The sequence below is a fragment of the Petromyzon marinus genome, chromosome 79 (genome assembly GCF_048934315.1).
Source record: "Petromyzon marinus isolate PM22_M1 ecotype Great Lakes invasive population chromosome 79, UKy_Petmar_22M1.pri1.0, whole genome shotgun sequence".
Taxonomy (NCBI): domain Eukaryota; kingdom Metazoa; phylum Chordata; class Hyperoartia; order Petromyzontiformes; family Petromyzontidae; genus Petromyzon; species Petromyzon marinus.
In genome coordinates, this window is record NC_133745.1 from 19,072,843 (window position 1) to 19,087,151 (window position 14,309).

The 14,309-nt window shown below is 50.9% G+C and overlaps 1 protein-coding gene across 1 annotated transcript in view; it reads right to left on the reverse strand.

Annotated features, from left to right (window-relative positions):
* Positions 1-6,649: 6,649 nt before the first annotated feature.
* Positions 6,650-14,309, reverse strand: part of LOC116957616 (uncharacterized) — a 31,147-nt gene continuing 23,487 nt past the window's right edge. The window contains exon 6 of the mRNA XM_076057141.1: positions 6,650-10,898. Within this exon, the coding sequence (XP_075913256.1) occupies positions 9,676-10,898 (1,223 nt within the window). The 3' untranslated portion in view covers positions 6,650-9,675. The remainder of the gene's footprint in view (positions 10,899-14,309) is intronic.

Sequence of the window (14,309 nt, forward strand, 5' to 3'; positions counted from 1 at the left end):
CCTCCGAGCGAAGGCTGCGGTAAGCCTCCTCATTCTCTGACGTGGGATGCTGTAGCCGATGAGAGTGGGCCTGTCGCTTTTTCTCAACCATCCTGAACACCTCCTCTGTGAGCCAGGGTCTCTGCGGAGGTCTGGACCGCGTACCCAAAGCAGTCATTGCAGCTGCATGAGTCATAGTCCTAAACGTCGCTCATTTCCCCTCGACATCAGGAGGAGTGGGCGACGATGCCAACCCCAGCTGCAAGCGATTATGAAATTATCGCTTGCAACTTCCATCAGCTAGCTGAGACCAGGCCACCTTAGGTTAGAATGGGGTCCTGGGTGTACACCCACCACCGGAGTGGAAGAATGGCAGGCGCATCTTACAGATGACTAGTCGATGGTCAGAGGGCAGATCAGCTCCACGGTAGGTCCTGGTGTCAAGGACATGGGCGCGCATCCGCTGTTCCGTCACTATGCAGTCCAGAAGATGTTCTTGCTTGGACCTGGCATGCATCCATGATGTGTGGATGCGCTGATGCCGGAACAACGTGTTGGTAATTACGAGCCCATGGGCTGCACAAAAATCTAGCAGTCTCCTGCCGTTGTTATTGAGCTGATCTGGCCCATGTCTTCCAATTACTCCAGACCAGGTGCCAGCATCGTGACCAACACAGGCATCGAAGTCACCCAACAGGATGACTCTATCCCGAGGGGCCACTTTAGCCAGAACCTGTGACAGGTCATAGAAGGCAGCTGACTCAACGGCATTGCCTGCACCCATCCACGGATGTTCGTCTTCAGTGGGGGCATAAACAACCACGACCACCACTCCTCGCCTCTGGTTGATGGTAAGGCGATCCCAAAGTAGCCTGGGACTTATAGCTTCCCACACCTCCTTGCATTAGAAAATATAGAGCAGTTAATATTTTGATGGTATAATGTGGTGATGCTCCATCACGTGTTTCAAATATATTACACAATGAATATTGAACTGAAGCTTGACTTTGAACATTTTAGTCGCAATGTCTGTCAGGAAAATCGCAATGAGATATTTTCCCCAAATTGTTCAGCCCTAGTCGACATCAGCAGCCGTACGGAGGAGGAAGAAGGAGAGAATCATAGATACACCCATTGAGATACACAGAGACCCATAGCGATCCTTAACCACAGAGACTAACAGAGACTCATAGATACACCCATTGACATCCAGACCCAGAGATACGCGCAGAAGCTCATAGATACCCATTGAGATACACAGAGACCCATGGAGATGCATACCCACAGAGACTAACAGAGACTCATAGAGAATCGGCAGACGCATGGAGATCCAGTGAGTCAGAGAGATGCACAGAGACTCATAGAGACTCACAGAGACCCACAGAGACCCATCGACTCATTGAGGCATCACAGCGATCGCTGTCGCTCTGCATCGACATCAGCAGCCGTGCAGAATGGAAGAGGCTAACGCACGAGCGTTTGTGCACGTGGCAGCAGGATTGAGCAAGCGCTCGAAGTAAAAGTAGCAATGCGTGTGTAGTGACGGTGTGAGTGGACCAGTGGCCACGGGAGGTAATGACAGGGGAGTCAGCCTGCAGTGTGAGTGGACTCGTGGCCACGGGAGGTGATGAGAGCGGAGTCAGCCTGCAGTGTGAGTGGACTAGTGGCCACGGGAGGTAATGACAGGGGAGTCAGCCTGCAGTGTGAGTGGACTGGTGGCCACGGGGGGTGATGACAGGGGAGTCAGCCTGCAGTGTGAGTGGACTAATGGCCACAGGAGGTAATGACAGGGGAGTCAGCCTGCAGTGTGAATGAACTAGTGGCCACGGGGGTAATGAGAGGGGAGTCAGCCTGCTGTATGAGTGGACTAGTGGCCGCGGGAGGTAATGACAGGGGAGTCAGCCTGCAGTGTGAGTGGACTAGTGGCCACGGGAGGTAATGACAGGGGAGTCAGCCTGCAGTGTGAGTGGACTAGTGGCCACGGGGGTGATGACAGGGGAGTCAGCCTGCAGTGTGAGTGGACTAGTGGCCACGGGGTAATGACAGGGGAGTCAGCCTGCAGTGTGAGTGGACTAGTGGCTATGGGTGTTATTGACAGGGGAGTCAGCCTGCAGTGTGAATGGACTAGTGGCCATGGGAGGTAATGAGAGGGGAGTCAGCCTGCAGTGTGAGTGGACTAGTGGCCACCGGAGGTAATGACAGGGAAGTCAGCCTGCAGTACGAATGCACGATTGTCCACGGGGGTAATGACAGGGGAGTCAGCCTGCAGTGTGAGTGGACTCGTGGCCACAGGAGGTAATGACAGGAGAGTCTGCCTGCAGTGTGAGTGGACTAGTGGCCACAGGAGGTGATGACAAGGGAGTCAGCCTGCAGTGCGAATGGACTAATGGGCATGGGAGGTCATGACAGGGTTATGAGTTTTGACTGCAAAGGGACTGGTGGCTACGGGAATGTTCGAGCAGGGAGCGTGGTCAGGAGACGGAAGAGGACGGTGGAGTCTGCCGGTAGAGCGAGCGTCCAGAGTCAGTGAGAATGATCGAGAAAGGGGGCGCCACTTCGTGTTGATATATAAGGGGGAGATGCACAGGGAGACTCTGGGTTGTTGCGGTGGGACCTCCGCCTGATGTCAAGTGAACGTCTCTTCAATAAAGTGCCATCTCAAGAGAAGTGTGTCAAGTCGTCATTACACTAAACTAATATACACTACACTACTATACACTACACTATACACTACTATACACTACACTGTACACTACACTACTATACACTACACTACTATACACTACTATACACTACACTATACACTACACTATACTACTATACACTATACTATACACTAATATACACTACACTACTATACACTACACTATACACTACACTACTATACACTATACTACTATACACTAAACTATACACTAGACTATACACTATACTACTATACACTACTATACACTACACTACTATACACTACACTACTATACAGTGGAACCTCGGTATACGACTGCTTTGGAATACGTAGAATTTGGTATACGTCGTGTTTTGACGAGAAAAAATGTCTTGGGATACGTCTTGCTTGGGACACGACGCACTTGCTAGAACTTGTATGGGTCGGGATGAGTCACCACGTCACTGCGTTTACCCCGTTCACGACTGAAACAAAGCGCCGCTCCTCAGTCTGCCTGTAGATCTCGTTCAGTGCACAACCCTTGATATATTTGTTTTAATTTATTTTAATTTAGGAATTTTAATGTATGAATTTTAGTACTAAGTAGTGTCTACATTATGTAATACAACCCCATTAATGTATATGCCATATAAAATATAATTTCTTATACTCTGGAACGGATTATTTCCTGTCCTTTTATTTCTTATGGGAAAAATTAGTTTGGTGTTCGTCATTTTCGGCACAAGTCCTCCTACCTTCTGGAACGAATTAACGATGTATACCGTGGTACCACTGTATATTTATCCTTACATGCATACATACATCCATCCATACCCACATATCCTTACATCTTTACGTAGACACATCCTTCCATCATCCATACATCCTCACATACATCTTTACACACACGTCCTTACACCCTTGCATGTGTAGCCGGTGCGAGCTTACCTTTCGACGAATCGTGCGTACAATTGTGCACTCTGCAGCATGTGGGAGCCCGAGGAATCACGGGTCGCCTTGCATTTCACACAGCCGTAAGGCAGCTTGCATGTAGCCAGGCGTGCCGATTATTTATGATTTAAGTGAAGGAGGCAACGGCGATCAGCGATTGAACCCCGAACCCCCACGTGCCCAGCCGAGTGCAGGAGGCACTTCTCCCTCCCGAACAACTCCGTATAGGTAACACGTACTACATCAGCTCCGATTAATAAATAAACGTTAAATGGATATTACGTGAATGGCAATCGACCGACATGAGATTGGCGATGTCAATTGACTGTCGGTCGAGTTATCGGCGGCGATGAAGACACGCACCAATAAAGACTTTTGATATTAAAGTTCATTTCAAGATACATATATATAAATACATATCATATTGAACGCTGGCGCCGCTCAATCCCCGCCGGAGGAATTTTAAGCCGCGGTGTTTTGGCGTTGGAGGGCGTCTCTTTAACACGAAGGTTTTCACGACCAATATCCATAATACGGGTTTCTTTGGGTTAGGTCCCATAATGTGACGGCATATAAATAACCCAAACGACAATTGAAACCCGTAGTCATTTATACGCATTCGTTAATCGCCACCCAGCCGCACAAGAAGAGCACACAAGCGTTGTCATCACATCAACCCCCTATGTAAGGATCGAAACAGGACGGTTTCTCTACAAAATCTGTCACCTGATGAAGCTAGATGCAATTACTGGCGAAGCGTCGTACTCAAGATTGTAAATGCTGTGGTTTAGCTCTTCAACACACCGGTGTGCTGTACTAGTATACTACACTATACGCTACACTACTATACACTACACTATACACTACACTACTATACACTACACTATACACTACAGTACTATACTACACTACTATACACTACACTATATACTACACTACTATACACTACACTATACACTACACTACTATACACTACACTACTATACACTATGCTATACACTACGCACTAGAATATGCACTACACACACTACACTATATACTACACTACACTATACACTACACACTAGTGCTGTACTAGTAACGAATTGCCATGCTCTGTTTACGTGACACACCTTACTTATTGGCTGTGTCGGGTGTTGGCGGGTTTAACGACACTTTCATATATATTTACGCGATCTAACCCCAAGACAACCTGTGTTATGGATGGTGTCTCTGGTCGCTATTGCAGGCGTGAGATCTCCACTTATTTCTTGAGTCGCACTACGTTAGTTTGCCGTATTTTTGCCGGTCGAATCTTACTAATAAGACGGCGTTGGGCCCCTCATGGCAAGTTGATTAGTATTACTACGACCATTGAGCATTAGTAACTCGTTCGTTTGCATCAATCCAACTCGAATCGAAGGACATAGCCGAGTCGGAAGATGATTGTGGAGTGTTTTGGTGATGCAAAATATATGTAGATATTTTTTAGTGATACGTACCTGTCAACCCCTTATCAGTACCGTACTTTATTACAAATTCAGACATTGTTGGTCACCCCCATGCCCTTTATAAATCTCAACGTTCACCCTACAAAGTCCCATCAAGAGAGAGAAACACAAAGACACATTTTTTGCCCGAACTGAAACGGCTGTACGCCGTGTGGACCTCAAAACTCGATTTCCCTGCACAAAAATACGGGAAGCTATACGGGTTGACAGGTATACTACAATACACTGCTATAAACTACGCTACTATACACTACACTACTATACACTACACTACACACTATACTGCTATACACTTCACTATACACTACACTACTATACACTACACTATATACTACACTACTATACACTACACTACTATACACTACACTACACACTATACTGCTATACACTTCACTATACACTACACTACTATACACTACACTATATACTACACTACTATACACTACACTACTATACACTACACTACAATACACTACACTAAATACTACACTACTATACACTACACTATATACTACAGTACTATACACTACACTACTACATACCTGTCAACCCCTTATCAGTGCCCTACTTTATTACAGACAAATTCAGACCCGATTGGTCACCTCGTGCCGTGATAAATCTCAACGTTCATCCTACAAAGTCCCATCACAAACGCCTGGAGGCCATATGGACCCGAAAACTCTATTTCCCACGTACAAAAATAAGGGGTAAAACCGTGTGGGTTGACAGGTATGGTGAAGGCGGATAACATTTAGCGTTGTCGGTTGTGTTGTTGCGGTCCATTGGGAATGTACAGACTGGCCACTATGTAGCAGTAATTTAACGTTGAGCCAATGGGGTGAGCAGAATAGGCGGATTTTTTCGAAAGGTTATATCACGTAACAAAGAATAATTGTTCAATATACGTTCATTGCCGGTAAAGTAGAATTTTGCAAATTTGAAATTAATGTAGTTCGATGTTTAAATATCGCTTTGTTATTCATGATATAAGCACATGTTGTTTCACTTACGCAACATTATCCGGGACTGTGGGCAGTTCAGGAGACACAACAGATGTTTTTGGGCAGTTGTTTCTTTGTAGAGATGTTTGTATGTTCAACGTTATCATGAATTTAGATTTGTGACGTGGAGGGGAGGGGGGGATAGTCTGGTCTTCGACAGCCAGCCTTCGACACATCGTGCGATAACCTCAAAGTGCACCTGGGCCTGGCATCAGACGCCGCGGTGACGTCACCGTCGCTTAGTGGCGAATGGCGGCTGTATTGGTATCGGAACCTTCAACGCTTGAAGTGATCGTCTCAAAGTGCACCTGGGCCTTGCATCAGACGCCGTTGTGACGTCACCGTCGCTTAGTGGCGAATGGCGGCTGTATTGGTATCGGGTAGTCTGGTGACTATTGCAGGTGGATGCAATCGCTCCTTTCGGAAGGAGACTTTGAAATAACGAAAAAAAATTTGCCATTTCAAAAACCGCCCCTCCCCTGGTGCTCAGCTGTTGTGGAGTGCCCCCCCCCCAACTTCTCCGGAGGGACATAAACACAAAGAAGAGTAAATCTTACTCATCGTAGTCTCTGAACGTTATTTTTATTATTACACGCTTTTATTTAACTCACTCTGTGTGTTGTTGTTGTTGTCGTATCCTCAAATCTTGTAACTCAACGTTAACCCACTTCCCAATGTGGTATCGACTACAAACTTGGTATACTTATGTCATACTGATGACAATACTATATTCTATCGTTAAAAATTAAAAATATATTTTTAAACATTCATTTTTATACGTTACGTTTAGGCTTGGGTCTAATTGTCCATGCTCAACTCACGTTGGCTGTAAATCACCACGGGCCCCTTACGTTATGGCAAGCCTCGGGGCCACTTCCTAGAGTCGTGGAGTTCTGCGACTACTCGTACGGTACATTTCATTAAAGCGTGTTTTTAAAAAGGTATTTTTAAATATTACTTATTATTATCTATGTAGCCGACCTGTCTCCCCCCCCCCTCGCCAGGATTCACGACCGGAGGAGAGAGGGCATGTGGCGGACCGGCTACACACACATCCTTACACCATCATTACATTCGTGCTTACGCACACAAAGACAAAGATCCCCCCCGTGTAGCCTTAACAGACTGTTGGGGCAAGCGCTGTTAGCGAGCACCTATGAAGGCCGGCACAGCACACGAGGGGGTGGGTGGTCAACACGACGCCCGGCCACCTTTGTCTCCCCAGTGGCGATGTTTACACACCGCACCAGGTACTCATTCGAGGCCGAGTTGACCTAGGGGAGGCCTAGGACCGTTTCATATAATCGTCACCGGTATTACATACATCCCTACATATGTAACAGTTAGGCCTGGCGGCCAGCCCAATACCAGAAGTCTTAAGGACTTCACAGGCAGGCCAAGTTTAAAAGTAGCACAGTCACTGACTTGGTCGGTTGGAAAAGGAGAATGGGGAGTAGAAGATAGAGAACCTGCTAGAAAGTGAGGTACAGGATATATATATGAAGAGCCCGAGAGAGATCTCGAGGCGCATTCTGGAGTGAAGCCTCTATAAGTATGGTCTCTATGTCTGCACATTATCAGCGAATAAACCACACAGTTGAGCTATACTTAACCTCGTCCGAAGTCCTTTTCACATGCATCCTTACATACACACATGCATCCTTACATACACACATGCATCCTTACATTCAAACATACATCCTTACATACACACATACATCCTAACATACATCCTTAGATACATACACATATGCGTCCTTACATACATACACACATGCATCCTTACATACATACATTCAAACATACACACATATATCCTTACATATACATACACCCTTACACACATACACCCTTACACACACACATTCATCCTTACATACACACGTACATCCTTGCACAAATACATAAATCCTTACATACATCCTTACGTCAATACCAATACCTGCCATTCGCCATTAAATTACGGTGACATCACCATGGTTCTTGTGCCAGGCCAGGTGCACTTTGAGGCCCGTGAAGTGTCGAAAGGCTCGCTGACAGGAGGTCATGGGACAGACCCAGCAGGTGCCATGGGTTGGCTGACTGAGATGATTCGCAGATGCACCACCAGCTGTACCCACTACTGTACCAACTTGCTGCATTTTAGCCGCCTGGCTAAAATACAGAAAGTTGGAGGGCGACTGCCTCCAACTGGCCAGTAGCGTCCTTTACGATCCTCCTCCACAGAGGCCGATCTTGACACCGCTGGTACCAGTCTTCGGCAAGTGCACTCAGCTCCAACATCACTCCATCTCTTCTCTAGCCCGTGCCGTGCCCATTAAGCACCCTCTATTCGGCCAAACAGAAGCTGCTTGAATATGTGGTCGCTGGCCATGCAGGCTACATGACCCATCCAACGCAGCCTTGCCTGCCAGAGGAGCTCACTGATGGGACTTTGTCCAGATCTTTCAAGGATTTGTGAGCTCCTCACAATCCAGCCTGGTTAAACCCAGGATGAATCGTAGGCAGGCCAACCTGAATATTTCTAACCGGCACAGATGTTGCATTAGAGGGGTCCAAATTTTACAAGCATACAGAAGAGAGGGCATGAATGTGGCTAAGAAGACCCGAAGCTTTGAGGGGAGCGAAAAACCAGGTAAGTTTGCACACAGCATTACGCACCCATTGAAAAAATAATGCCGATTGATTCGGAGTGAAACCGGAGCTGGTCATAAGAACAATGCCCAGGTATGGGCAACTCTCCACTCTCTCCACAACTGCTCCACAACAAATGTGGAGCTGAGCTTGTGGAGTGTTTGATGACACAAAACATCCAGGCAGGTGCTTAGGTTTACTGGGGCAGTTGGAAAGTCCCCACCACTTAGTGGGACCCTCCAGGTTCAGCAACAGCACCTCCAACTCCTCCTCTGAGTGAGCAGCAATCACCAGATCATCAGCAGAGACAGCATGGTTAACCAATAGGAAGTCATCCTTGACCGCCCCCGGGCATCGATCAGCCTCCCATTGCATCTGTATAACAGATGGAAATTCCTTCGGTACAGCCATAGAAAGCTTCTCGAACTACGTGGTCAAAGCTGATGTTAAATAATATGGGAGCCAGAGGACATCTACTGTCGCCAAGGCGAACATGGAATGGCTCCGAATCCTGGCCACATAGCTTTACCCGGGTCTCCCCAACATCATGAAGGTCCTTAATGATCGTGAGCAGAGATTTTGCACGGAGAATCAGGGACTCCGAAAGCACGGAAACAATCCACGGATGTAGGTCTTGTTGGAATTCCCTACACCTCTGCTGTAGCAGACGGACAGACAATATGTCATCCGTGTATGACCGCCCTGGTCTAAAACCGCATTGGGGCTCCGCAAGCCTCTCCTCAGCGTGCCTGGCAAGGCGGTGTTGAATAATCCTTGCCAGAACCTTTCCCCGGGCACAGTGAGGAGTGACATGCCCCTATAGTTGTTACACCAGGGCATCCGTCAAAATCCTGCGGAAACCCGTCCTGTGGTCCGGACATTTGCGATGATGTCACGTAGGGCAGTCTGCACACAGATGCCAACCCTCACAAGCAAACACCCTTACACAGATCCTTCAAGAAGCAGTTACACCCTCCTCCTTTTCCTCCACCACCTCCTCTTCCTCCTCCACTCCCTCCCCGCCCTCACCCTCCTCCTCCTCCTCCTCTTCCTCCTCCTCCCCGGCGTGCGTCTCCATGTGACGCTTGAGCACCGACTTGTAGGCGAAGCCCTTGCCGCACACGGCGCACGCGTGCGGCCTCTCGCCCGTGTGCGACCTCACGTGGCACACCAGGTTGAGCTGCTTGATGAAGCCCTTGCCGCAGAAGGAGCACGCGTAGGGCCGCTCGCCCGTGTGCGTCATCAGGTGGTCCTTGAGGAACTTGGGCACGGTGAAGCCCTTGCCGCACACGGGGCACAGGTGGGGCCGCTCGTCCGTGTGCGTCCACGCGTGCCTCTGCAGCGCCGACGACTGGATGAAGCGCTTGCCGCACACGGGGCAGCCGTGCGGCTTCTCGCCGGTGTGCGTCATCATGTGGTCCTTGAGGACCTTGGGGAGGGTGAAGCCCTTGCCGCACACGAAGCACGCGTACGGCCTGGCCGCCGCGGCCGCCGCCGCCCGCGCGTCGGCGTCGTCGGCCGAGGCGGCCTCGTCCGCCGGGGGGGAGCCGCGGGCGCGGAGCTGCCGACGCCGCCGCCGCCGCTCCTCCTCCTCCTCCTCGGCGGCGTGCGTCCGCGCGTGGTACTGCAGCGAGGAGGACTGCGTGAAGCTCTTGCCGCACGCGGGGCACTTGAAGAGCTTCTCGCCTGTGTGGATCCACATGTGGCTGCGTAGGGTGGAGGGGCGCACGAAGCCCTTGTCGCACGCCGGGCACTGGTAGGGCTTCACGTCCATGTGGATCTTGCGGTGGCGCCGGAGGCTCTTGGGCGTCGCGAACTCCTTGCCGCAGTCGGGGCAGGCGTGCTGGTGCTGGTGCTGGTGGTGGTGGTGCTGCGGTTTCAGCGGAGGCCGGGGATCCGACGCGTCGGCGTTATCGGCGTCACCGTTACCGTCGCCGTCGCCGTCGCCGTCACCGTCGCCGTCGTCCGCTCCGTAGGCGCAGGGGTCGCCCAGGACCTGCTGCTGCTGCTGCTGCTGCTGCCGCCGCCGCCGTCGGCGGCCCTTGCCGGCGTTCGTCCGCATCGACCGCAGCCGCATGTGTGGCTGGAGGCCAAACTCCCTGGCAAGTTCGCTGCGGTAGACCTCCTCGCTCTCTCGTCCCGTGAGGTCGCCGCCGCCGCCGCTGCCGAGCGCGGCGCCTGCGGTCGTTGGGCGCCGGCCGGGCAGACGAAAGCGAGGCGTTAAAAATAACAACAAAAATAAACTTTAAAACTTGCAAAGGTTTTACGTTCTCGAGAGAAAGCGATTTTTGACGCTCGCTCGCGTGTGTTCGTGTGTGTGTGTGTCCGTGTGTGTCCGTGCGTGTGTGTGTGCCTGTGTACGTGTGTGTGTCCGTATGTACGTGTGTGTGTGCGTGTGTGTGCCCGTGTGTCCGTGTGTGTGTGTGTCCGTGGTCCGGCAAAACAACCCCCTACCTCCTCACGGTGCCGGAAGGGCAACTCTGTCGTGGCCAGTGCTGTAGTGGGAGGTCCAATTTTGATTGGCTCCTCCCCTCATGGCGTCTGTGACCACCACAGGGGCTAAACGGGGGCTCTGGACGGGTGCGAGGGGCTGATAACCCCTCCACCTTCAATTAATTACCACTAAACCACGAGTTAAACTGAAATATGTAACTAATAAGCTTGTGCCGGAGGCCCCGGGGGGCCAGGCGTCTATGACGTCTCCTGCCCAAACCCCAATTGGCGGAGCCAGGAGATTGAATATCTACCCTCGGGGCTCCTCCAGAAACAACGAAAAGCCACTAGGGGTGGCCACGTGGAATGTTCGAACGCTCACTGCGGAGGAGAGGCTGCCACTCCTCTGTCGGGAGCTGGACCGGTACCACCTGGATCTGTGTGGCATTCAGGAGGTCCGGTGGACCGGCTCTGGCTCCTGCCACCATGAGGGGTGGACAGTCCTCTACTCGGGGCAGCAGACTGCCAAACAACAGGGTGTGGCTCTTCTTTTGAACAAAAGAATGAAGGGGGCGTGGGAGCATGGCGGTGAGGTGTGGGAAGCTGTAAGTCTCAGGCTACTTTGGGCTCGCCTTCCCATCAACTGGAGGCGAGGAATGGTGGTCGTGGTTACTTCTGTCCCCACTGAAGATGAACATCCGTGGAGGGATGCAGGCAAAGCCGATGAGTCAGATGCCTTCTATGACCTCCTGCCACAGGTGCTGGCTAAAGTGGCCCCTCGGGATAGTCATCTTGTTGGGTGACTTCAATGCCCGAGTTGGTCATGATGCTGGCACCTGGCCTGGAGTGATTGGAGGGCATGGGCCGGATCAGCTTAATAACAACGGTAGGAGGCTGCTAGATTTTTGTGCAGCCCATGGACTTGTAATTACCAACACGCTGTTCCGCATCGGCACATCCACACAACATCATGGATGCATGCCGAGTCCAAGCAAGAACATCTCCTGAACTACATAGTGACGGACCAGCGGATGCGAGCCCATATCCTTGACACCAGGACCTACCGTGGAGCTGATCTGCCCTCTGACCATCGACTAGTCATCTGTAAGATGCGCTGCCCATTCTTCCGCTCCGGTGGTGGGTGTACACCCAGGACCCCATTCCAACCAAAAGTGGCCTGGTCTCGGTTATCTGATGAAAGTTGCAAGCGAGAATTTCATCATCGCCTGCGGCTGGGGTTGGCATCGTCCCCCACTCCTCCTGATGTCGAGGGTAAATGGGCGAGGTTTAGAACTATGACTCATGCGGCTGCAATGTCTGCTTTGGGTACGCGGTCAGGACCTCCCCAGAGACCCTGGCTGACAGAGGAGGTGTTCAGGATTGTTGAGAAAAAGCGACAGGCCCACTGTCATCGGCTACAGAATCCCACGTCAGAGAATGAGGAGGCTTACCGCAACCTTCGCTCGGAGATTCGGAGAGCCGTGAGGCGCTGCAAGGATGGGTGGTGGTCGCGGGTTGCTGAGGAGATGGAGTCTGCCTCAGTGGCCCGCGATCACAAATCTCTATTTAACTCCATCAAAAAAGTAACCTGCAGCGCCACACCTATTATCATCATTAGGGGAAAAAATGGTGATCCAATCTCCGACCCCCAGGAACAGGTTTGCAGATTTACTGAGCATTTCTGTGAGGTCCTGGGGGAGGTAAAATCCCTCAGCCAGGAAAACATCGTGGCACAAAGTGAGGATGACCCTGCTGAGGCTGCGGTGCCTCAAATATTGGAAGACGTCACCCCCTGTGAGTGGCTGGCTGAAGTGCCATCTGTTGAGGAAGTACTGAGGGCGATTCGGAGTCTGAGACCAGGAAAGGCAGCGGGCAGAGATGATCTCCCACGCAAAATTCTGAGGGAGGGTGGAGTTTGTGCACAGACTGCCCTATATGACATCATAACAACAGTCTGGACCAATGGACGGGTTCCGCAGGATTGGAAGGATGCCCTGGTGGTCCCCCTCTTTAAGAAGGGGGACCGCACAGACTGTAACAACTGCAGGGGCATCTCACTCCTCAGTGTGCCGGGAAAGGTCCTGGCAAGGATTATTCAACATCGCCTTGCCAGGCACGCTGAGGAGAGGCTTGCGGAGCCCCAATGCGGTTTCAGGAAAGGGCGGTCCTGCACAAATGCCATATTTTCTGTCTGTGTGCTACAGCAGAGGTGTAGGGAATTCCAGCAAGACCTACATCTCTGCTTTATTGACCTGGTCAAGGCCTATGATACCATCAATAGGCCTGGGCTCTGGGTTGTTCTTCGTGCTTTTGGAGTACCTGACCCTCTGCTCACGATCATTAAGGACCTTCATGATGGTGAGCGGGCCCGGGTAAAACTACGTGGCCGTGAGTCCGAGCCTTTCCCTGTACACCTTGGGGTGTGACAGGGATGTCCTCTGGCCCTCACATTATTTAACATCTATTTCGACCACGTAGTTCGTGAAGCCTTCAATAGCTGTATCGGGGGAATCTCCATATGGTACAGATATAATAGGAGGCTGATCGATGCACGGGTGCGGTCAAGGGATGGCTCCCTATTGCTCAACCACGTTATGTATGCTGATGATTTGGTAATAGCTGCTCATTCAGAGGTGGAGTTGGAGACGCTGCTGCTGAGACTGGAGTGTGCCACGAAGAGATGGGGCCTTACCATCAGCCCCACCAAAACTAAGCACCTGCCTGGGTATTTTGTACCATCGACACTCCACCCCCACAACTCCCAATCGGTGATGTGGCAGTTGTGGAGAGAGTGGAGAGTTTCCCATACCTGGGAAGTGTGCTTATGACTGGCTCCAGTTTAACAGCAGAGGTCTCACGCCGAATCAGTCGAGCGGCAATATCTTTTCATCGGTTGCGTAACGCTGTGTGGAAGCTACCTGGTCTGTCGCTCCGCACTAAGCTTCAGGTCCTCTCGGCCACGGTCATTCCCTCCCTTGTCTACGCTTGCGAAACGTGGACCCCCCTAATGGAACATCTTCGCTGGTTAGAAACATTTAGGCTGGCCTGCCTACGATCCATCCTGGGTTTAACCAGACTGGATTGTGTGAGGAGCTCACAAATCCTTGAATGATCTGGTCAAGGTTCCATCGGTGATCTCCTCCGGCGGGCAAGGCT